Raw genomic sequence first — 25,907 nt, forward strand, 5'->3', positions numbered from 1 at the left:
TCCCCAGACACCTCGGCCAGCTCCTCGGGAAGAACACCGAGGCGTTCCCAGGCCAGCCGAGAGACATAGTCCCTCCAGCGTGTCCTGGGTCTTCCCCGGGGCCTCCTCCCGGGGGGACATGCCTGGAACACCTCCCCAGGGAGGCGTCCAGGAGGCATCCGAAAAAGATGCCCGAGCCACCTCAGCTGGTTCCTCTCGATGTGGAGGAGCAGCGGCTCTACTCCGAGCTCCTCCCGAGTGACTGTGCTTCTCACCCTATCTCTAAGGGAGCGCCCAGCCACCCTGCGAAGGAAACTCATTTCAGCCGCTTGTATCCGCGATCTTGTTCTTTCTGTCATTACCCAAAGCTCATGACCATAGGTGAGAGTCGGAACGTAGATCGACCGGTAAATTGAGAGCTTCGCCTTTTGGCTCAGCTCCTTCTTCACCACGACGGACCGGTAAAGCGACCGCATCACTGCGGAGGCTGCACCGATCCGCCTGTCGATCTCACGCTCCATCCTTCCCTCACTCGTGAACAAGATCCCGAGATACTTAAACTCCTCCACTTGAGGCAGGACTTCTCCACCAACCTGGAGAGGGCAAGCCACCCTTTTCCGGTCGAGAACCATGGCCTCGGACTTGGAGGTGCTGATTCTCATCCCAGCCGCTTCACACTCGACTGCAAATCGCCCCAGTGCATGCTGAAGGTCCTGGTTTGAAGAAGCCAACAGGACAACATCATCCGCAAAAAGCAGAGATGAAATCCTGTGGTTCCCAAACAGGATTCCTTCCGGCCCCTGGCTGCGCCTAGAAATTCTGTCCATAAAAATTATGAACAGAACCGGTGACAAAGGGCAGCCCTGACGGAGTCCAACATGCACTGGGAACAGGTCTGACTTACTGCCGGCAATGCGAACCAGACTCCTGCTCCGTTCGTACAGGGACCGGACAGCCCTTAGCAAAGAGCCCCGAACCCCATACTCCCGAAGCACCCCCCACAGAATACCACGAGGGACACGGTCGAATGCCTTCTCCAGATCCACAAAGCACATGTGGACTGGTTGGGCAAACTCCCATGAACCCTCGAGCACCCTATGAAGGGTATAGAGCTGGTCCAGTGTTCCGCGACCAGGACGAAAACCGCATTGTTCCTCCTGGATCCGAGGTTCGACCATTGGTCGAATTCTCCTCTCCAGTACCCTGGAGTAAACTTTCCCTGGGAGGCTGAGAAGTGTGATTCCCCTATAATTGGAGCACACTCTCCGGTCCCCTTTCTTAAAAAGAGGGACCACCACCCCAGTCTGCCACTCCAGAGGCACTGTCCCCGACCGCCACGCGATGTTGCAGAGGCGTGTCAACCAAGACAGCCCCACAACATCCAGAGACTTGAGATACTCAGGGCGGATCTCATCCACCCCCGGTGCCTTGCCACCGAGGAGCTTGCAAACCACCTCAGTGACTTCGGCTTGGGTAATGGACGAGTCCACCTCTGAGTCATCAGCCTCAGTCTCCTCAGTGGAAGACATGACGGTGGGATTGAGGAGATCCTCAAAGTATTCCTTCCACCGCCCGACAATGTCCCCAGTCGAGGTCAACAGCTCCCCACCCGCACTGTAAACAGTGTTGGCAGAGTACTGCTTCCCCCTCCTGAGGCGCCGGACGGTTTGCCAGAATTTCTTCGAGGCCGACCGATAGTCCTTCTCCATGGCCTCCCCGAACTCCTCCCAGTTCCGAGTTTTTGCCTCCGCAACTGCCCGAGCTGCAGCACGCCTGGCCTGCCGATACCCGTCGGCTGCCTCAGGAGTCCCCGAGGTCAACATGGCCTGATAGGACTCCTTCTTCAGCTTGATGGCATCCCTTACTTCCAGTGTCCACCACCGGGTTCGGGGATTGCCGCCACGACAGGCACCGGAGACCTTGCGGCCACAGCTCCGAACAGCTGCATCCACAATGGAGGTAGAGAACATGGTCCACTCAGACTCAATGTCCCCCGCCTCCCTCGGAAGCTGGGAAAAGCTCTCCCGGAGGTGGGAGTTAAAGACCTCCCCAACAGAGTGCTCGGCCAGACGTTCCCAGCAGACCCTCACCATACGTTTGGGCCTGCCAGGTCTGTCCAGCTTCCTCCTCCGCCAGCGGATCCAACTCACCACCAGGTGGTGATCAGTTGACAACTCAGCCCCTCTCTTCACCCGAGTGTCCAAGACATAGGGTCGGAGATCAGATGACACGACTACAAAGTCGATCATCGACCTCCGACCTAAGGTGTCCTGGTGCCACGTGCACTTATGGACACCCCTATGCTCAAACATGGTGTTCGTTATGGACAAACTGTGACTAGCACAGAAGTCCAATAACAAAACACCACTCGGGTTCAGATCGGGGAGGCCGTTCCTCCCAACCACGCCCCTCCAGGTGTCACTGTCATCGCCCACGTGAGCATTGAAGTCCCCCAGTAGCACAATGGAGTCCCCAGTCTGAGCACCCCTCAGTACCTCTCCCAGGGACTCCAAGAAGGCCGGATACTCTATACTGCTATTTGGCCCGTAGGCACAAACAACAGCAAGAGCCCTCTCCCCAATCCGAAGGCGCAGAGAGGCGACCCTCTCGTTCACTGGGGTAAACTCCAACACATGGCGGCTGAGCTGGGGAGCTATAAGGAAGCCCACACCAGCCCGCCGCCGCTCACCACGGGCGACTCCAGAGAAGTGGAAAGTCCAGCCCCTCTCGAGGAGCTGGGTTCCAGAGCCCAAGCTGTGCGTGGAGGTGAGCCCGACTATCTCTAGCCGGTACCTCTCAACCTCCCGCACAAGCTCAGGCTCCTTCCCCCCCAGCGAAGTGACATTCCATGTCCCAACAGCCAGCCGCTGTGTCCGGGGATCAGGTCGTCGAGGCCCCTGCCTTCGACTGCCACCCAATCCACACTGCACCAAACCCCTACTGCTACCTCTGTGGGTGGTGAACCCACAGGAGGTCGGGCCCACGTCACCTCTTCGGGCTGAGCCCAGCCGGGCCCCATGGGCAAAGGCCCGGCCACCAAGCGCTCGCATACGAGCCCCAACCCCGGGCCTGGCTCCAGGGTGGGGCCCCGGCTGCGTCCTACCGGGCGACGTCACGGTCCTGGATTTTTTCTCCATAGGGGTTTTTTGGTGAACTGCTCTTGGTCTGGCCTGTCACCTAGGACCTGTCTGCCTTGGGAAACCCTAACAGGGGCATAATGCCCCCGACAACATAGCTCCTAGGATCATTCAAGCACACAAACCCCTCCACCACAATAAGGTGGCAGTTCTAGGAGGGGTATTCTTGTACATACTGTACATGCTGATTCTCTCTGTCATCCTGTGAGTCACTGAAAACAGCTGGGTTTTGGTGTGCATTCAGTTGTCTGGGAAGTGTGCCAAGGACTGCATTGTAGGTGGCTGATAAATGATGTCTTAGACCCCCACCTCTGTTCAGTGATGGCCGTTCCAGGTTGACAAAAAAAAACCTGGAACGGCCATCACTGAATAGTTTAAAAAGACTGTTTTTATTTACATGTATTCTTGTACATACATGTAAATAAAAACAGTCTTTTTAAACTATTTATTATCTTCCCTTTCAACTTTTAACATAACTTAATCTATCATTTATTAACTTAACAACAAATTTTACTTACGACTTTGCTTCTAGCACTGCTCACGATCAGAATTTACATTTGCGAGAACTGTTTTTAACTGATAGGAACAAGGCAGGAAGCAACCGTTGCTAAGCAGAAATGGCAGGAACAAGTATCAAAATAAAAGTGCTATTCGTTCTCAGTGTGTCATTACAAAAGTCTCCACATATATCGCCCTACTGGCAACAGTTAAGGTGATCAATGGAATGCTGATTCTCTCTGTCATCCTGTGAGTCACTGAAAACAGCTGGGTTTTGGTGTGCATTCAGTTGTCTGGGAAGTGTGCCAAGGACTGCATTGTAGGTGGCTGATAAATGATGTCTTAGACCCCCACCTCTGTTCAGTGATGGCCGTTCCAGGTTGACAAAAATGGCTTCTTTAACTCCTCACTCATACCAACGATCCTCTCTGGCTAAAATGTGTACGTTGCAATCCTGAAATGAGTGTCCTTTGTCCACAAATTGGGGGTCATTAGGACCTTGCAACATAGGGCTCAGAACATCCCTACAATGGTAGAGGGAAAAGAGAAGGAGCAGAATCACATCAAGAAAGCACTTCAGAACTGCGGGTATCCCAACTGGTCTTTCTTCAAGAACAGAAAAAGGAACATAATGGACAAGGAGGATAACAGGAACAAACGCAAGAACATTGTCATTCCCTACATTTCTGGTCTATCTGAGAAACTCAGGAGGATCTTCTACAAACACAACATTCCGGTACATTTCAGACCCAGTAACACCCTGAAGCAGAAACTGGTCCACCCTAAGGACAGAATACCCAGACACAAACAGGACAACCTAGTGTATGCAATTCAGTGCAGTGAGGAATGCACGGACTCGTATATTGGGGAAACAAAACAACCACTTCACAGGCGTATGGCTCAACACAGGAGAGCCAGTTCCTCAGGCCAGGACTCTGCTGTCTACCTTCATCTTAACAACAAAGGACACTCATTTCAGGATTGCAACGTACGCATTTTAGCCAGAGAGGATCGTTGGTATGAGCGAGGAATTAAAGAAGCCATTTTTGTCAACCTGGAACGGCCATCACTGAACAGAGGTGGGGGTCTAAGACATCATTTATCAGCCACCTACAATGCAGTCCTTGGCACACTTCCCAGACAACTGAATGCACACCAAAACCCAGCTGTTTTCAGTGACTCACAAGAGGACAGAGAGAATCAGCATTCCATTGATCACCTTAACGGGCAATCCATTGATCACCCTAACAACTCTCGAGGCCGTTCACATCCAGCCCCCAGTAACCCACACCAACAGGATGACTCAACGACACCTTAGATGAGCTTTTCATCCATGAGAGGATAAATACCTGATACTCCCTACTAGTCAGACAGAACTGAAGAAGCCTTTCGGATGAAGGGTGAAACGTCTTCAAGAATCTTCAAGCGAGTCCAGTTGCTCTCTTTTACCACCCACAGTAACCACTAGACCAGCTTGCTGGTACAATCCTTTGTACAGCACTAAAATTTTCAACCTGTGATTCTAGAATCCTCAGTATGATTATATAACCCTCTGTGTGGCTCAACAATGCTCTGTTTGGTCATCTTTGCAAAGTTAAGATCCTTAAAACAGTGCTAACATTGTCATCAGTCCAGCTCTAAAATAATCAATAGTGTGGTTCTCGAATCGTCAGTGTGACGTATCAACTCATCCCTAGTTTGTCATTAGCAGCTGTGGTGTCCTTTAGGTGGGGTTTACATTAGACCGTATCAGTGGATCATCAGATTAACGTTTTTAAAACGATTAGCGTGCACACAGCAGCACCAATACACGATTCGCGTGCACACAGCAACGCCAATACACGGATACGCTCGGCTCCGCAGGCATCCTGCGCTCCAAATCACTCCGCCTTGAACAGCGAGTGCCCTCTGGAGGGTGCGCACTCCGGCCCTGCGCAGCTCACAGAGCGCGCGAGTGAAGCGCACAAGCAGTGATTCGGGACTGAGCCGCTTTGTGTGTGATCTCAGTGCATATCACTTACCACTTGCAAGTGGAAGGATGGCAAGCCTAAAGACAATCATAACTACACAATGGGCAGTATTTGCATCAGTATTTGCAGTATTTTCATACTTTTATACTCTTTAATGAAAGGTGATACAAGGCGGAAGTCCGCGCCGTTTTTCAGCAGTCGCGTCACATGACCAACGCCAGCGAATCAGGAAGGTGGATGTCACAGTGACGTTGTCCAATGACAATGCCAGCTAGAGCTCAGCACAGCGTATCCGCGTATTCTCAATGTTTACACAGCACCGGAGCTGACACGATCTGGATTGAATACGTGGACGCTGGCGGATTCCCGTTTCCCGGCGTTTCCAGGCGTTTTAATGTCAACGGACAGTGCATCCGCGAAGAAAACGAGACAGATACGGTCTAATGTAAACTTGGCCTTAGTGATGTCCTCCTTTAACACTGCAAACCTGTTAGCTGGACAGTTTATCCAGAATACTCAGCTGATGCTCTTTGTTAGTATATTGACTATTGAAATATATAGCAAACTAAAACACCATTTTATTTTATTTTATTTTTGTGCCTCACCTTGACACTAGTCTCCTTGGGAAGCCCCGTGTGGTATTGTGGATAAATCCTGACTGTTGAGTAGCAGGATCTGTGAGCTGAGTTTCTGCAGTGGGAGGACTTCTGTTTCCTCCCGCTGTCTTCCGATAAGGAGCGTGTAGGTACAGGGCGCACCCAAACTTTTGAAGGGGAGGGGTTTGGTGTTGTCACTGATGGAGTGGGTGGGGCTTCAAGGCTGCTGGTACGCACACACAAGGCCGTTTTTTTCTCTGTGATGCGCAGCAGCTCGATCTGACGACTTGGCAGGACAAAGTCACTGTCTATCAGCTCTGACCCTACTCTGACTCTGCCCCCTGAGCACAGCACATCTGGCTGAGCAAGAGTGTGTGTATAAGGAAGGGGGTGTGATGGTGGAAGGAGGTCAAGTTCTCGTGGGCTGGAGCTATAATCACTATCTGGAGTAAGGAAGACCTCCAAGGAACCTTCATCATCAGACAGAGGATCTACAGAGAACAGAAACCATACGTTCAACTTCAAACACATGGGGCAATAAAACCCACTGGGGCAATTAATAGCATAATAAGATAAGAGATGGAGAGGCGGAAGGTTTCTCACCAGGGTATTTGCGGCCACTACCAGGTGAAGGGGCAGGTGTATTGACTGGTGAGGGGGCAGGTGAAGGGAGATAGTCAGGCTGGGAAGAGGTAGAAGGTGTTTTTTCAACAATGTTCTCCTTGCTAAAGTCGATGATGGAGCCAAGATTCACACCAACACGCTGCTGTTTATAACGAGCAAATTGTAACACCTCCACCATCCAACGAGCCTCACGCCAAATCTCATCCACCTGCTGCATGCGCGCGCACACACACACACACACACACACACACACACACACACAAAGCTTATCAAAATATTGAACTTTTGGCATTAAGAATTTTTTCAGAGAATGTTTTACAGAACCTTTATAAAGATCCTTGCAATGTTGCTGAAACATTTTAGTTGTCATTTATCAATCTTTCAGTAAAGTTTTGTGCAAATATTTTCCTCAGGTATAAATGCCTTTAGGGGCACCCGCAGCTTTAGTCAGGTGTATACTGGGAACCAGGGTACCAGACATAGCAGGTAATCTTTGGGTCTTAGGCAAGCATACGTTTTCAAAGATAGTTATTCATGTAGGAGTCAACAATATATGCCTTCATCAATCTGAGGTTACTAAGAGTAACTTTGTAGAGGTGGTTAAATTAGCGAAGGTGATGTCTGATGCTGTAGTATGCTCTGGCCCCATCCCAATGCAGTGTGGTTATGAAGCTTACAGCAGGTTATGGTCACTGAACTGCTGGTTGTCCAGTTGGTGCTCTGAAAACAGTGTGGGCATTATAGATAACTGGAGTAGTTATGACGGCAAGGCTTGCCTGTTAGGGCAGGATGGTATCCATCCCACTCAAGAAGGTGCTGCTCTCATTTCTTGCACCATGGCTCATAGTCTCAGAACAGGAATAGACAAAGGAGAACTGAAGTCATTTTTAAACTTGCTTTATTTCTTAATTAACATGTTATTCAATTACGTTTTTGGTTTTAGTAACCTTATATCGTGACTTGTATTGGCAACTAATTGCAATTAAACATTATACTTATCGGCCTATTCGGTTTTTAGCCATGTTGAATGTAGTTCGTTTGGTCCATGGCAGGCGTCGCTTATCCGCGCGACCTTCACGAGACTTGTGTGAGACTTCAAAATGTGAAGTGTCAGCCAGGTGTCAGTGCTGCCATTTTGAAAACTGTTTTCCAAATGAAATATTGCACAAAAATGAGTTTAAATGACGATTACTGCCTACTTTTTTCAAACTTTCATGATTGGTATCAAAACAAACAAAACTTCCAGCTTGATTACATCAGCATTCAAAAGAGGGCGTGCGCATCTTTTGACTACTCCTATGTCGGAAATCGCTCCCTACTCACTATATAGGGCACTATATAGTGGGGCTGCCATTTTGTAGTGCTGTCCAAAACCTTAGTGAGGATTATTTACACCCTATATAGTGCACTCAAAGTATCCCACAATGCATCATGAAAAGGAGTGTACAATGATGCTCACTAACCAAAGCAATATATCCCATCATGCATTGCGGTTGCACTGAAAGAAATCAAATTAAAAGTCTCATATTTGATTTAAAAGAAAAGAAAACCCATTTTTCAAATACAGTTATGAAGATAGATTATGATATAAACTAACAATTCATGTGAGTAATTGAAAATAAGGAGCTCACACAACTAATGTCACACTCACAACCCGCTGTAAGTGTTTTGAACACGCACAGGTTGCAGAGTTTGGTAGCTCGCAGCTGTGCTGCAGGGTTGCGGTGAACTCAGGGGAAAGTTTGGGGGAGGAGTACAGGCAAAGTACTTGTCAAGTACAGGTTGCACGCCTGACTTCCTTGAGGTGTGAGAAAAATTGCACCGTTAGCCCATGGAAAGCATGTGTCTGATGCACGTGATCAGTGTGTGTTCAGTGAGTGTGGATTGTGTGTGACTTGCATTTTACCAGTTTCCTGTGCTACGAGTTCGGGCCGCGTTTGTGAAGCGTGTGTGATGCACGTAATTAGCACGTGACAATCACTCATAACTTGCGTGTGACGCAGGCCAGGAATGGGTATAAAACCAGCGTGTCTGCAGCATTCTGCATCTGTCTTTCGACTGAAGAACAATGGATATTTTGTGGGAAAAATTTGAAAAATTTCAGTTTAAAGTTTAGAAAATGGGACCCAAGAAGAAGTGAGCAAAAGTGAAGTAACCCAGCCTGAAACAGCAGAGGGGGAGGAGGAGGAAGAGTCTGATGATGGTAGCAGCATCGGCGAGCCCTGCACGGACAGGGAGGAGTTTGCCTTCAAGCCGGCAGAAGGCACAGCAGCCCGCCAGAGGGATTTCCACAGGTAAATACACATGCTTTAAACATTCATTTCAGTATCTATATGCTTATGTAATTAATATTATATATGCTGATTTTCATGTATGTTTCTGCTAACGACGCCCAGAAGTGAAGACACTGCAATCCCATCATCGCTGTCAGGCCATTGTGCCATGCTCAGTGATGAGGACAAGGACATCCCGACACCCCGTCCCACCACTCAGCAGGAGCAGGACAGCAGCTCGGAGTCAGAGTGTGTTTCAGTGCTCAAACTGTTGGGCTATTTAGTTGGGATTCTTTACAGTGTAATAAAATGTGTTATTCCCTTATACTCATGTTTTATTATTTGACATTTGCATGGTAAATTAACATATACTCAAATAAAAATAGCAAATGAGGTGGTCTTCTTCCCTTCTACAATGCTACACACTACATGATCAGTTCCTTGGTTCCTCCCCCAGTATATATACCCAGAGTCTTGCCCCTCATGTTGCGTGCGCTGCATGCACGCCACACATAGGGGTAGAAAGTGAGATGTACTTCTGTTTTGCGGGCCGCACAAATAGCAAGTGTGGAATAATTGTGTCGTACTTCTGAGGCATGTCACTCGTACAATGACCGTGTGTCACTCGTGCGTCTTACTGTCATTGCAAAGTCCCTACTAGCCGTGCTGCTGACTTGGTTCAGATGTACAAAAGGAGTACGGATTTTGCACGTAGTGTATGCGTTCTTGATTTTTCGCAAGACCTGCAGAATTTGCATGCAGATTTTTCACAAGACCAAAAGTCTTCACAGCCAGTCTGCGACCTGCTACAGCACTGAACACATGCAAGTGTCGCGCAAGTCTCAAGCACGGTTTTGCCAAATTTTTTACTGTAGACCGCCCGTAGTAGCACGTACGGTGGATTGTGAGTGAGCCTTAAGATATCCATCTCCAAAAGTCAGTTTCTATGCAGAATTCCCCCATCATGGATGATTTCATGGAGGCCGCCATTGAAAATATTTTAACTAATCAGAAAAATCCCCTCAATCGTTTCCAGCAGTGCTCTGACATCATTTGGGCACAAGACATGGAAGCTCCGCATAGTGAGTAAGACTTGAAGCTGCCCCTGGCTGGAGATTATTTCATTAAAATTTATATGAAAAAAAAATTAAATTCCATTTCTCTAACAAAAAAGTGGAGGGGGAAAGATAATACTGATGTTACTGATAAACAGCGAGGGAAGAGTGAAGAGCTGATCTACTCATATGTGACTGAATGCAGGGAGGTAACTTTTCATATTTATATCCCCGGTACAGGGCGGCACGGTGGTGTAGTGATTAGCGCTGTCGCCTCACAGCAAGAAGGTCTGGGTTCGAGCCCCGTGGCCGGCGAGGGCCTTTCTGTGTAGAGTTTGCATGTTCTCCCCGTGTCCGCGTGGGTTTCCTCCGGGTGCTCCGGTTTCCCCCACAGTCCAAAGACATGCAGGTTAGGTTAACTGGTGACTCTAAATTGACCGTAGGTGTGAATGTGAGTGTGAATGGTTGTCTGTGTCTATGTGTCAGCCCTGTGATGACCTGGCGACTTGTCCAGGGTGTACCCCACCTTTCGCCCGTAGTCAGCTGGGATAGGCTCCAGCTTGTCTGCGACCCTGTAGAACAGGATAAAGCGGCTAGAGATAATAAGATGAGATGAGATGAGATGAGATGAGATCCCCGGTACAAGTCATACTGCCGTGACGCCTCATTCTGCAGACTGTAACCTTGCTAGACAACCTACAAACAGATCTGCATACAATCTGACTGACCGAAATCTGTTGAAGAGGCAAGTGTGCAAGTTTTTACATGTTCCTGGCAGCATAAGCACTTGTTAGCATGCTTAGCATGCTCTCGACTCATTCATGAAAAACTTCCTCATCAAGACGTCACCAGGCTAGCCTACCGTAATTACTGTAGTCGACAGTCCAACCCCCACGGCAATGCAGAAAGAGGGGAAACAAACACTGCTTTACACAGCTCATGTGCTCGGAACATTTTGAAGAAAATTGTTTCACTCAAACAACTCAGATGCACTGGGCATTAGGAATACTGTACACACCAGCGCTGAGTCCAGATGCGGTTCCCACAATCTTTGGCCAAAAAGCAGACAAGAGAAACGAGACAATGTGGTCAGTAGTCCGCAAAAGAGAAGTTCAAAGGGTAAGAAAACATTTTTTTATGGCTTCCCTAACTTTTTTATTAAGCGTGATAGTGGAGCTCCTGCGCAGGCCTTTGGCCTGCATGAGCAGAGCCGCATAGGCATAGAGTGTGGATACATAAAGAAACCCATTGAGTTGTTTTCTGACGGTTTTGGTCCTGTGCATGCCTCCACCACAGGAAACCCAACAACTAGTGAAGTGAGTAGTGAAGTGTGAAATAAATAAAATCACTGCCCTGACTCTACTCATCAGGCCAGAGCTATTCTCTTTCTGTATATGTTTTGTACAACATAAGGAAACAGTATAATAGCAACTTTAACAGTAAATAAATAAAACATAAGAGGTTGTCTATGATATAAGAAAATTCTACAACCCAGAAACCGATGGGAGTTCCGCTTTTAGGCAGCGCCTAAATCTATATATGTTATTTTGAGTTCCTTTGGGCATTCCTTTGGAGATTAGGATCCAAGATGGCGCCTGTGTGTTTGGCTGGCCGTCTTCCTCTGCTGAGTGTGTTGTTGTTTTTCTTGAGTTTGTTGTTTGTTATACGGAGTGTGCCACCACTGCAGGTGTATGATCGCCTGACACTTCTTAATATTCGTAAGTCTTTGGAAAAACTGCCAATCTGCGGCTCTGATGGACATTCAAAGATGCCTCTGCCTTTTCTGGCGTTTATACCACTACATCTACGGCGTCTTTCCTGCTGCCTACCTCACAGCAGTCGCCGCAGAAGACGTGGAAAGCGAGGAGGAGTTCTCATTAAATTTAAATCTTACCTAGCTTCTTCTTGTCACGATCCCTGTCGTTTATTAGCCAGATTTTCCACGGACTATAGGAGCTACGATCTGCGGAGTTCCACGGAGTACAGGTATCGGTGGCTCCGACCGGTTCTCCATGACACTGGGGTGCTGTTCCCATGTTGTCGGCTAGTGCGGACTTTTCAGCGGGGCTGTGTGCCGGGGAATCTTCGCTCGCTCACCCGCTCCTCTCATCAGTCTGCCGTTGCTCAGCTCATATTGCGCTGATTAACACCAGATCTCTCACAAATAAGACATTTATTCTAAATGACTTTTTTACAACACATGATCTGGATTTCCTCCTGCTTACAGAGACCTTGTTGAAACCAGGTGAGAACAGCACTTCCTCGGAGCTCCTCCCTCCCGGCTGTTCTTTTTTTCAGCACCCCGCAAGCTGCTGGTCGTGGTGGTGGTCTGGCTGCTATATTTAAGGAGAGTTTTAGATGCCGAATGTTAACTGCTAATAATTATTCCAGCTTTGAACTGTAGTTGTTTGTGATCGTCCTCGCCTGCCCCGTGTTGTGTGCCACAGTCTATCGTCCTCCCAAATTTAATAAGGACTTTATTCAAGAGTTCTCTGAGTTTTTGTCTGATTTGATTGCAAAGTTTGATAAATTATTGATTTGTGGAGACTTTAATATTCATGTTTGTTGTGCAGTAAATCAACTGGCTAATGAGTTTAAAAGCCTTTTGGAATCCTTTGGTCTCACCCAGTCTGTTAATGCACCAACACATGAGCATGGGCACACACTCGAGCTTGTTATTTCTCACGGGCTTTCAGTTTCCCTCAGAGAAATAGTGGACACTGCCATTTCGGATCACTCCCCCCATTGTTTTCGATTTTGCTGCTCCCCCACCTGCCAATAAGCCTGTTTCCTTAGCTCACAGACGCCGTATTTTTACTTCATCGACAGCTGGAGAGTTTGCTGTTGCCTTTAGGGACTCTCAGCTGCATGCTGACAGTGGGCTGGTTCCTTCCATTTGCCCAGAGAGTCTACTCTCCACTTTCCATTCTACTTGTTCTGCGATTCTGGATTCTGTTGCCCCTTTTCAGCAAAAAAGCATTAAGATCAAGACAGATCCCTGGTTGAATGATCACACCCGTCTGCTTAGGCAACAATGTAGACAGGCTGAATGGCAGTGGAAAAAGGACAAACTGCATGTATCCCTGGGCTGGTTAAGGGACAGTTTAGCTGCTTACCAGAGATCTCTGAAGGAGGCCAAGTCCAAATATCTGTCTTCCATTATAGCCAATAGCTCTCATCATCCTAGATTGTTATTTAATACTATTGACTCTGTTATTAATCCACGCCCCACTGTTCTGTCTGATGCCTCTGCCACAACCTGTGAAGAGTTTGTCTGTTTCTTTACTGACAAAGTGGCATCAGTCAGACAGAATATCAGTAACACTGATACGTCCCTTGATGATGTGGATGCTCCTCCTACACAGTCTGCTGTTTTCGACTGGTTTGAGACTATTTCTCTGTCGTTCTTTACGAAGGTGGTTAGTGGCATGAAACCCACTAACTGTCCCTTAGATGTCATTCCGGCCAAGTTTTTGAAGGAGGTTCTTAATTCTGTTGGGTCAAGTTTGCTTGTTTTTATAAATACTTGTCTTAATTCTGGGTCTGTCCCAGCTGCCTTTAAACATGCTGTAGTTAGGCCCCTCCTTAAAAAAAAAACACATCTTGACCCTTCTGTTCTGTCCAATTTTAGGCCTGTCTCCCATTTGCCTTTTCTTTCTAAGGTTTTAGAAAAAGTTGTTTTTATTCAATTACAGTCATTTTTAGAGAGAAATTCTGTTCTTGATAAATTCCAGTCTGGTTTCAGATCCCGACATAGCACTGAGTCAGCACTGTTAAAGGTGCACAGTGATATCGCTCTGTCTGTGGATGCCGGTAATCCTATCATGCTGATCTTGCTCGACCTCACAGCGGCCTTTGATACAGTTGACTATGTAGTCCTTCTATCTCGCCTACAGCAGTATGTCGGCATTCGTGGCACTGCTCTCCAATGGTTTAGGTCATACTTGGCAAATAGGAGCTCCGCTGTGTTGATTGGTGACCTCTGTTCTTCATATGCATCCCTCTCTTGTGGGGTGCCACAGGGTTCTATTCTCGGTCCTATTCTGTTTTCTTTGTACATGTTACCTCTGGGATCAATTATAAAAAAACACAATCTGTTGCTCCTCCCAGACTGTGGAACAATCTGCACCCTGACATTCGCACCACTATTGATCTCGTCCTTTTTAAATCAAAGTTGAAGACCTACTTTTTTAGACTGGCGTTCAATCCTGACTAGGGGAGTCTTGTTTTTGAGGGGTGGTTTGTTTCGTCTGTTTTATTTCATGTACTTCTGAAAGGCTTTTGGTAACCGGCAGCATTGTGGCACCTTCCGCAGTCAAAACCTGTTTTTATGTGTTTTGGTATTCTGTTTTATGGCTTCGATGTAAAGCACTTTGGGTACCTTTTGGTTATTGTAAAGGGCTATATAAATAAAATTTGATTGATTTGATTGATAAACGTAATAATTGCTGATGCAGCTAAGTGGCTTGATGTTTGTTGGGTGTCTTGCTTTGATTCAGTGTTTGTCAGAAAAGCCTCAGTAATGACAAATTAAAACAACTCTATAAATATTGTTCACTTGTGTGTAACTCATTGATATGGTTATGCTTGTTTTTCATGATCATCATCGTTATTCGTGTCATTGTCCAAAATACTCGAGGAAATCAGTGAAGAAATGTCGCTGGTGCTGTGGTCCATTTTGTCAAATACGGCTGAGTACTGTAAGTGACGTCACAGTTTACGGAAACCATTCGGAATTCTTTTAGGCTTACAGGAATATGTTTGTGGAATAGCCGACCTCCATCACTGCAATCGAGTCAAACACGTGAAACATTTTTTATGCAGTAAATTCCAAACCCAGTTTTATGATGTGTATGTAACTATTTTTTAATCATTTTGGTGCTATTTCTGTAATCTAGTTGGACTCTGTGATAATTACAGTTAGCATTTTTTTTTGTTTATGACTTTCATCATTGTTTATGCAATTTTGTCAATGTATTATTGTCTCTTATATTTTGTTTCCTGCTGTCATCAAGAGGACCACATTGGAAATAAGTGTATTTTATACTTTGTGTTGTCCTCGGTGCTATTTATACTGTATTTTTACATGTATGAATTTTACCAAATAAATCCAGACCGTACCAGCAGCTCGGGGGTTTCTGGCAATATTTCCGCCTTTTTTCGTACAAGTGCATCTTCCTGTAATGTTCACATGAATCCTGTAAAGCAGTATTTGTTTCCCCTATGTCTGCGTTGCCACGAGGGTTGGACTGCCTAATACGGTAATTACAGTAGGCTAGTGTGGCAGCGGGGGCGTGGACAAGCAGCAGTCTGTGAATGGAGGGCGGGGTCGGGGAAGGTAAGTGGCTAAGTCATTCCACTTGCTGTCAATTAATGTGTGTGTGTGTGTGTGTGTGTGTGTGTGTGTGTGTGTGTGTGTGTGTGTGTGTCACTGTTTGTTACAGGGATGGAGCATAAAAGGAGAGAGAGAGCAGAGAAAGGGAGCTCTCTCCCCAACTACAATGCATGTGTGAGTGAGTGAGTGAGTGAGTGAGTGATGAAAGGAAGGAAGGAAGGAAGGAAGGAAGGAAGGAAGCAAGCAAGCTGAAAAGCTCAATAAAGTATTTGTGTAAACATCAACTCTCGCCTGCTGTGCTTCTGTGCTCCACCCACAGCTAGCCTGGGGACATCTTGATGAGGAAGTTTTTCATGAATGAATTGAGAGCATGCTAAGCGTGCTAATGAGTAGTATAACGCATAGTTTCAGCCTTGTTTTATAGGTAAAGAGTTGAGGTTTGTCCATAAGTCAGGGCTGCAGCTCATTAATACACTATTTCAGACGTATAGTGAAAAAATCGACATTGTCACCTTTCGCTTTGCCCCTTCAGTACTGAAGTATACACTCAGCCTTGCGCCCAAATGACATCACGCATCGCGCTTCCAACAGGTAACATGGCAGCCTCCTGGTGGCATTAAAGTAACGATACAAAAATTTACAAGATGGCGCCGCAAGAGTGGCAGCTAGTTGCAGTAGCTCCGAGTGTGTTTGTGTGTTTTGGTATGTTTTTGTACTTTTTTCATGTTTCTTTCTGCACAGTCGGAAGTGTGCACCTAGGGATGTACTACTCGTGAGACTGTGCATTCGTATTTTTCTCTTTTTCTTTCTGGGGCTAGTTAAATCTGCATCAGCGGACCCTTTCAGTCACAGCGCCATTGTTTACACTTGGGAGCAGCTGTTAGCACTGCGCAACACCAAGGTACTCCCCGTGGAAAGACCGGTGATCCCCGCGGAATTACGGAGAAGGAGAAGGGGATGCAGAGCTGGAATGAAATGCCGGGAGAAGAAAAGACGGTATAAACCGTCTGTCATCATGGGAAACGTAAGATCTCTCCTTAATAAGATGGATGAGCTAACGGCGCTAACCAGGCTGCAGAGGTAGTACCAGGAGTGTAGCCTTATGTGCTTCACAGAGACATAGCTGAATGAACTCTCACCGGACTCACACGTCACTCTGGACGGATTTCAACTCGTGAGCGCGGACAGAAAAGCCAAGGAGAGCGGTAAGAGGAAAGGAGGGGGTATAGCGATGTTTGTGAATGACAGATGGTGTAACCCGGGGCACATCAGGATAAAGGAGCAGTACTGCAGTAAAAACATTGAACTGCTAGCGGTGAGCATTCGGCCATATTACCTCCCGAGGGAATTCTCGCACGTTATCGCGATAACTGTGTACATCCCCCCAGCAGCCGATGCTGCTGCAGCCTGTGAGCTCTTACACACTACAGTGTCAAAGCTTCAGACATTGTACCCCCAGTCCCTGCTACTAATCTCCAGTGACTTCAATCATGCTTCCCTGTCCTCCACTCTCCCAACCTTCACTCAGTATGTGAAATGCCACACCAGAGACAATAGAACTTTGGATTTAATGTATGTGAACACCAAGGACGCATATAGTTCATCACCCCTCCCCCCGCTGGGCCATTCTGACCACAATCTGGTTCACTTGTCCCCTACATACATACCTATGGTGAATAAACGACCACCCACCAAGAGGTATGTAAGGAGCTGGTCTGAGGAGACCAGTATGGCACTGAGGGACTGCTTTGACACCACGGACTGGGATGTGTTGTGTGAACCGCACAGGGATGACATTGATAGCCTGACAACCTGCATCACAGATTACATTAATTTCTGTGTTGAAAACACTGTGCCAGTCAGGAAGGTGTGGTGTTTTCCCAACAATAAACCCTGGGTAACCTCTGAACTAAAAGCCCTATTAAACGAGAAGAAGAGGGTTTTTAAATCTGGCAACAAGGAGGAGATGAGGAGAGTGCAGAGGGAGCTGAAGAGGGGGATAAGGAGAGGCAAGGACAGCTACAGGAGGAAGCTGGAGGAGCGCCTCAAGGGGACCAACACCGGAGAGGTATGGAGAGGCCTGAAAACCATCTCTGGCCACACAAAGGACAGTGGGAGGGGCCCTGTATCTGGAGGCCAGGACTGGGCAAATGAGTTGAATCTCTTTTTCAACAGATTTGACTGTGCCACCCCACCCTCCCCTACTCACAATAGTCCTGACCTGTCTGTGATATCACTCCACCACCACCCCCTCCCCTCATAATACCTCTGACACCAACAGCTCCCTCCTCACACCACATCACCCCCCTCCACTCCCTGCCAGACCAATCCACACACTCCACCCCTGACCTCACTCTACAGGACTCACACCTCGGCTACACCCCTCGCCTCTCCATAACAGCTAATCGGGTATTGAAGGAGCTAAGGAGGATCAAGACGAGGAAAGCTGCTGGCCCTGATGGTATCAACTCCAGACTGCTTAAGGACTGTGCAGATCAGCTCTGTGGGATACTTCTGTACATCTTTAACCTGAGCCTCAGTCTGGAGAGAGTTCCACTTCTGTGGAAAACATCATGTGTGGTTCCAGTTCCCAAGAGAGCTCAACCACTTTAGGCCAGTAGCTTTAACATCTCACCTGATGAAGATCATGGAGAGGATTGTTCTCTCCCACCTCCGACACCTGGTGAACAGCGAGATGGACCCCCTGCAGTTCGCATACCGACCAGGCATTGGTGTAGATGATGCTGTCATCTACCTGCTACACCGGTCACTTTTACACCTGGAGGGCACTGGGAGCACTGTGAGAGTCATGTTCTTTGACTTCTCCAGTGCTTTCAACACAATCCAGCCATCACTGTTTAGGGGGAAGCTGGAGGGAGCTGGTGTCAACTGCCACCTGGCTGCATGGATCATCGACTACCTCATTAATGGGCCGCAGTATGTGAGGCTCCGCGACTGTGTGTCTGATGTGGTAGTCTGCAGCACGGGGGCTCCACAGGGTACAGTGCTCTCTCCTTTCCTCTTTACACTTTACACATCTGACCAGCTACAACACAGACAGCTGCCACCTCCAGAAGTTCTCTGATGATACAGCCATCATTGGAGGTGTGTCAGAGGGGGACGATCTGGAGTACAGAGAGGTCATCAACAACTTTGTCGCCTGGTGCGAACTGAACCACCTGCGCATCAACGCCAGCAAGACAGAGGAGGTGGTGATCGATTTCAGAAGGACGGCTCCTCAAATTGCACCAGTGAACATCCAGGGTTTGGACATTGAGATCATGGAGGAGTACAAATACCTGGGTGTTCACCTCAACAACAAACTGGACTGGACGAACAACACAAATGTCCTGTACAAGAAGGGCCAAAGTAGTCTCCACCTGTTGAGAAGACTGAGGTCTTTTGGTGTGTGCAGGACACTGCTTAGGACTTTTTATGACTCTGTGGTGGCATCAGTGATTTTCTATGCTGTGGTCTGCTGGGGCTGTGGAAGTTCAGAGAGGGACAGCAAGAAACTTACAGTAATAAACTGGTCAGAAGGGCTGGCTCAGTCTTGGACTGTCCTCTGGACTCCATGGAGGAGGTGGGTGAGAGGAGGATGTTAGTCAAGCTGACCTCTATCATGGATAACCCCTCTCACCCCCTACATGAGGCTGTGGGGGCTTTAAGCAGCTCTTTTAGTAGTAGACTGCTACACCCACGGTGTAAGAAGGAGAGATACTGCAGGTCATTCATACCTGCTGCTGTCAGACTGTAGAACACCCACAACTTGTAATGTAGCACCAATAACCTGTTTGTCGGTTTTATTTGCACTACTTCGCCACTACTACCTCTGCCATCTCTCATCGATGCAATTATTATGTGCAATAATATAGGTCTTAAATAATTTTTTACATATATATATATATATATATATATATATATATATATATATATATATTACACACAGAGTCTACCTGTAATGTGCAATTTTTTTTTTCTGAGCCTCTCAATAAGGCAATATTTCTATACTTTTCAAGGTAGATCACGCAAATAGCCTTCTGTATTTAATCTTTCGTTTGTCTAATTTTTATTTCAGTTTTTAGGTGTTACCTGTTTGACATTTTCTTGCTACTGTACCATGTGGATTTCCCCGATGTGGGATCAATAAAGTGAATCTAATCTAATCTAATCTAATCTAATCTAATCTAATCTAATCTAATCTAATCTAATCTAATCTAATCTAAATGCTCACAACTTTCTTATCAATGGTCAAACATGCCTGAAACTTTTCTTACAGGCTCTCAATATTACAAGCTACCAACCCATGCATGTATTTACTTTACATTTTCTATTCCTTTAATAAAAGGCAGCGGCAAAGAAGAAAGTACTCAGCCTTGATTAAAAAGAACTGAAAGCTGCAGGTACTCTGTATTGATTAATGTGGGAAATACGCTCAGTATAATATGGATTTATCACAAAAACACACGCATGTATTTATTATTTTGAAAACCCACCAGCCACCTGATCTGGCACCTTTTAATTGTGCGACAGTAATGGCGTAAATACCAGCGCGATGGACTAGTGTCTGAAAGAGTTTTTTTCATTTTACCAATGAGCTCACTATATAGTCCTCTATATAGTAATTCCCTATATAGGGAGTAGGGAGTAGTGAACGAGTGAGTGATTTCAGACACAGGGAACGTTGGCAGATGTAGGCACTTTGATTTCCGCTGTATGTTTTAATTCCGTCCTACGATGTCTCGCACAGGTCTCAACGAATCTCGTTTACGGCCATTGATTTGACATATGGACTGATATATTACAGAGCATATTTCAAACACTCAGAACTTGCTATAGCAGTGACAAAATAGCGATCAAAAATACATTCCTATATTTATTAAAATGAGAGAAATAGAATTTTGATAATAAAAAATGTGCCTTCCGTTCCCCTTTAATCAGCCCTAAAGTTGGCTGTGGATGTTCTTTCAGCAGTTGCTAAGAGCAGTTTACACTCAAGTCTCCATCACTGAACAGTTGATAACTACAGTTTGACCTCAGAAACTTAAAACTCTAATGATATACTCATTAAAGTATACTCCAGCATTGGTTACCACACACACTAACTCCTCCTCCTCTGATAGAGTACCATTAATTTCGTTTTAATTGAATGGCTAGTGGCAGCACGGTGGTGTAGTGGTTAGCGCTGTTGCCTCACAGCAAGAAGGTCCGGGTTCGAGCCCCGTGGCCGGCGAGGGCCTTTCTGTGCGGAGTTTGCATGTTCTCCCCGTGTCCGCGTGGGTTTCCTCCGGGTGCTCCGGTTTCCCCCACAGTCCAAAGACATGCAGGTTAGGTTAACTGGTGACTCTAAATTGAGCGTAGGTGTGAATGTGAGTGTGAATGGTTGTCTGTGTCTATGTGTCAGCCCTGTGATGACCTGGCGACTTGTCCAGGGTGAACCCCGCCTTTCACCCGTAGTCAGCTGGGATAGGATCCAGCTTGCCTGCAACCCTGTACAGGATGAGTGGTTATGGATAGTGGATGGATGGTTTATCTTATTTGTTGTATTTTATGGATTTGTTTTATAATCTTATTCTTTCAAGTCATTTATATGAAGCAACAGTTTCACAAAATGCTCATTAAATTGGTGTGTACCTGAAATTAAATTATTTACAGCTGACAGTGTAATCTGTTGATAAAAATCACAGTCACTATTCAATCAGCTGTTTGATCTAGGTTTACATTTTTGAGTCTCCTTATGTATGTAGAGATTTACACAAAGTCTGAGGATACGATAATTTTTCCAAACAAACTAGATTTTCACGTTCATAAAAATTATATTCAGCCCCCCCACACACACACACCCCTGTGATAATATAATGCTGTACCTGTACAAGCTCCTGGACTTTCTGGTGTCTCTGTTTGGCTGTGAGCAGCTCAGACTTTGAAAAAGCCTCACGCAAAGCCTGCTGGGAAATGAGGGACTCCAGATCCAAGCTGGCTGATGCACGGCAATACTGACCAATAAAACTGGGACAGTACGCTCCAAAATGAACTACACATAGATTGAAGGATAGATAGATAGATAGATAGATAGATAGATAGATAGATAGATAGATAGATAGATAGATAGATAGATATTTTATTCCTGATAAAATGTGTGTGTGTGTGTGTGTGTGTGTGTGTGTGTGTGTGTGTGTGTGTGTGTTCTCACCCAGTTCAAAGATCTGGAGAGGTAGGGTAAAAAAGCCAAATCGAGGGGAGAAGTTGTTTTGACCAGGCGGCATACACACTTCCTCATATGGTGGGAGGAGCAAGAGAAAGGATACGCCCTCCCCGAATTCAAGCACATCATGAACATAAATACGAAAATCCTGAGCCTGAGACAGACACAGACAGAGACATAGAGAGACAGACATGAGGAGAGTTAAAATCCCATGACTGCCACTGAGACCAGTTAGATTACCAACGGCATTCCACAGGACTCTATCCTCGGCCCAAAAATAATTTTTGGTTTTCACTTGTTGAATAAAATGTTTAGAATACATAGTAATTCTAACAGAATTTCAGATATTTTAAACGTTAAAGGAACATGAATATAAAAGCAAATAAAGAAAAATTTTTGTGTTCTTGTTGTTACAGTAAGAGTTACTGTTAACACCCCAAAATTGATTATTGTCCCATAATTTACACTTATGGAGTGTTTGCTGCACAAGTCCCTGTAAAGTAACTGTTACTATAGGAATAATAACATTTTGGAATGAGAGCATTAATATAAAACTGTGGTGTGAAGCTGCACTACTGTCAAAGCTGCTGTTATCAAGAATTAATCAAGAACCTCTGACCAATCAGAGTCCAGAATTCAACAGCAGCGTAGGATTATTATTATTACCTGGTTGTTTGAAATATTGATGCGCCCAAGAAGATCATTGGCAGCATTGTGTAACTCCAGTAGGATTTGATGTGCAGCGTTTTGCTCATTAGCGTACACATCCTGAGTGTTTTCCAGAGAACATACTGACTGCAGCCACTGCCATTCCTCCCTAAAACAAACACACACACACACACAAAAAAAAAAAAAAAAGAAGAAGAAAAAAAAGAAAACTGATGAATGTAGTACATCCATGCCTGGAGTATACACCCCAAGATAGAAAAACACACACACACACACACACACCTGGAGACGTGGCTGTTTTCCCGTATTTTGACATGGCAGAACACATTGGGGATTTTCTGAGGAACCAAAACTCTGATCTGTTCCACAGAGCTGGAGAGCTTCATGTAACCCAAATAGAGTCCAGGAGAGAGCATCTTCCTACTGCGCTTATGATAGGTAAGCTTCTCCTTAAACACACACACAAGTTGTGATCATTTATCACTTATACAAAACAAAAACACTATTTTAGGACAAAGTTACGTTATGTACAGTAAATAATATTAGAGTGTGTTAAACCCTGCATAGACACACACTCCAGGTTGGGGGAACAATACAACCCATCCATCCATCCATTATCTGTAGCCACTTTATCCTGTCCTACAGGGTCACAGGCAAGCTGGAGCCTATCCCAGCTGACTATGGGTGAGAGGCGGGGTTCACCCTGGACAAGTCGCCAGGTCATCACAGGGCTGAAACAGAGACACACAACCATTCACACTCACATTCACACCTACGGTCAATTTAGAGTCACCAATTATCCTAACCTGCATGTCTTTGGATTGTGGGGGAAACCGGAGCACCCGGAGGAAACCCACGCGGACACGGGGAGAACATGCAAACTCCACACAGAAAGGCCCTCGTCAGCCGCTGGGCTCAAACCCAGAACCTTCTTGCTGTGAGGCGACAGTGATAACCACCATACCACTGTGCCGCCCGAACAATACAACCATCATCCCTAATTAAGATGTCACCACAAATGAGAAAAAGAAATGTTAAAATGCTGTACTAAATCTTAAAACTTATAAAAATATTTAACTTTCCTGCATTTTCAGTATGACAGTGGTGCTTGAAAGTTTGTGCACCATTTAGAATTTTCTATATTTCTGCATAAATATGACCTAAAACATCATCAGATTTTCACACAAGTCCTAAAAGTAGATAAAGAGAACCCAGTTAAACAAATGAGACAAAAATATTATACTTGGTCATTTATTTATTGAGGAAAATGATCCAATATCGCATATCTGTGAGTGGCAAAAGTATGTGAACCTCTAGGATTAGCAGTTAATTTGAAGGTAAAATTAGAGTCAGGTGTTTTCAATCACTGGGATGATAATCAGGTGTGAGTGGGCACCCTGTTTTATTTAAAGAACAGGGATCTATCAAAGTCTGATCTTCACAACACATGTTTGTGGAAGTGTATCATGGCACGAAAAAAGATTTCTTTTTTAAAAGGTTTTTTTGGGGCTTTTTTCACCTTTATTGGATAGGACAGTGTAGAGACAGGACAGGAAATGAGCAGGAGAGACAGACAGGGAGGGAGGGATCGGGAAATTACCTCGGGTCGGAATCGAACCTGGGCCTCCGGATTTATGGTATGGCACCTTAGCCACCTGAGCCACGATGCCCCACAAAAAAAGATTTCTGAGGACCTCAGAAAAAGTGTTGTTGATGCTCATCAGGCTGGAAAAGGTTACAAAACCATCTCTAAAGAGTTTGGACTCCACCAATCCACAGTCAGACAGATTGTGTACAAATGGAGGAAATTCAAGACCATTGTTACCCTCCCCAGGAGTGGTCGACCAACAAAGATCACTCCAAGAGCAAGGCATGTAATAGTCGGCGAGGTCACAAAGGACCCCAGGGTAACTTCTAAGCAACTGAAGGCCTCTCTCACATTGGCTAATGTTAATGTTCATAAGTCCACCATCAGGAGAACACTGAACAACAATGGTGTGCATGGCAGGGTTGCAAGGAGAAAGCCACTGCTCTCCAAAAAGAACATTGCTGCTCGTCTGCAGTTTGCTAAAGATCACGTGGACAAGCCAGAAGGCTATTGGAAAAATGTTTTGTGGACAGATGAGACAAAATAGAATATTTTGGTTTAAACGAGAAGCGTTATTGTAGTAAACCCCGGTGTGGGTGGAGCACAGAAGCATGGCAGGCGAGAGTTTGTGTTTACACACACGCACTTTATTCGGCTTTTCAGCTCTTTCTTTCTTTCTTTCTTTCTTTCTTTCTTTCTTTCTTTCTTTCTTTCTTTCTTTCTTTCTCTCTCTCTCTCACTCACTCACTCACTCACTCACACACATACACAAGTGTTGTGGTCGGGGGGCGACTCTTCTCTCCTCTCCCCCTCCCTTTATACTCCATCCCTGCAACAAAACACACACACACACAAATTGACATCAGGTGTAATGACCTAGCCACTTACCTTCCCTGACCCCGTCCTCCATTCACAGACTGCTGCTTGGCCACACCCCTGCTGCCACATACCCCCACCGCCCGACTCAGGCCGGGGAGGCGTCCGGCCTGAAGCTGACTCCCCCCCCCCTGACGGGACAGGAAGTCCGCCACCACCATCTGCGCCCCCGGCCTGTGGATCACCTCGAACTTAAATGGCTGGAGCGCGAGATACCAACGGGTGATCCGCGCATTGGCATCCTTCATGCGGTGGAGCCACTGGAGGGGTGCGTGGTCCGAACAGAGAGTGAAAGGGCGCCCCAGCAGGTAGTATCGGAGGGCGAGGACCGCCCACTTGATGGCGAGACACTCCTTTTCAATTGTGCTGTACTTGCTCTCGCGCATTGACAGCTTCCGGCTGATGTACAGCACCGGGCGCTCCTCACCCTCCACCTCCTGGGACAAAACAGCCCCCAGCCCCCTGTCCGATGCATCAGTCTGCAAAATAAAGGGGAGGGAGAAGTCAGGGGGGTGTAAAAGTGGCCCCCCACACAGTGCAGCTTTTACCTCCGAGAAGGCCTGTTGGCATTGCTCCGTCCACTGGACCGGATCTGGAGCCCCCTTTTTAGTGAGGTCGGTTAGCGGGCTGGTGACGTCCAAATAGTTAGGTATAAACCTACGATAATAGCCAGCCAGCCCCAAGAACCGCCTCACCTCCTTTTTGGTCTTGGGCCTCGGACAGGCCGCAATCGCTGCAGTCTTGTTAATTTGGGGACGCACCTGCCCATGACCCAAGTGGAACCCCAGATACTGTACTTCCACCCGCCCAATCGCACACTTTTTCAGGTTAGCTGTGAGGCCCGCTCGCCTCAGCAACTTTAGAACAGCCCTCAGGTGTTCCAAGTGCCGCCGCCAATCATAACTGTAGATTATTATGTCGTCTAGATAGGCGGCCGCATAGGCAGCATAAGGGCGGAGGACCCTGTCCATAAGCCGCTGGAACGTAGCAGGCGCCCCAAACAACCCAAAGGGGAGCGTGACGAATTGGTGTAAACCAAACGGTGTGGAAAAGGCCGTTTTCTCTCAGGATAGAGGAGTCAAGGGGATCTGCCAATATCCCT

General features: G+C 46.5%; 1 protein-coding gene across 2 annotated transcripts in view; it reads right to left on the minus strand.

Moving 5' to 3' along the window:
• The window catches only part of LOC132887250 (ankyrin repeat and fibronectin type-III domain-containing protein 1), a 280,949-nt gene that overhangs the window by 16,135 nt on the left and 238,907 nt on the right, over nt 1-25,907 (minus strand). For both annotated transcript variants that reach the window (XM_060922780.1, XM_060922779.1), the window contains exons 18-23: nt 22,624-22,790; nt 22,339-22,489; nt 21,661-21,826; nt 21,335-21,501; nt 6,784-7,015; nt 6,190-6,671 (exon numbers count right to left, since the gene is read on the minus strand). In XM_060922780.1, the coding sequence (XP_060778763.1) occupies nt 6,190-6,671; nt 6,784-7,015; nt 21,335-21,501; nt 21,661-21,826; nt 22,339-22,489; nt 22,624-22,790 (1,365 nt within the window). The remainder of the gene's footprint in view (nt 1-6,189; nt 6,672-6,783; nt 7,016-21,334; nt 21,502-21,660; nt 21,827-22,338; nt 22,490-22,623; nt 22,791-25,907) is intronic.

Source organism: Neoarius graeffei, chromosome 5 (genome assembly GCF_027579695.1).
Source record: "Neoarius graeffei isolate fNeoGra1 chromosome 5, fNeoGra1.pri, whole genome shotgun sequence".
NCBI lineage: Eukaryota > Metazoa > Chordata > Actinopteri > Siluriformes > Ariidae > Neoarius > Neoarius graeffei.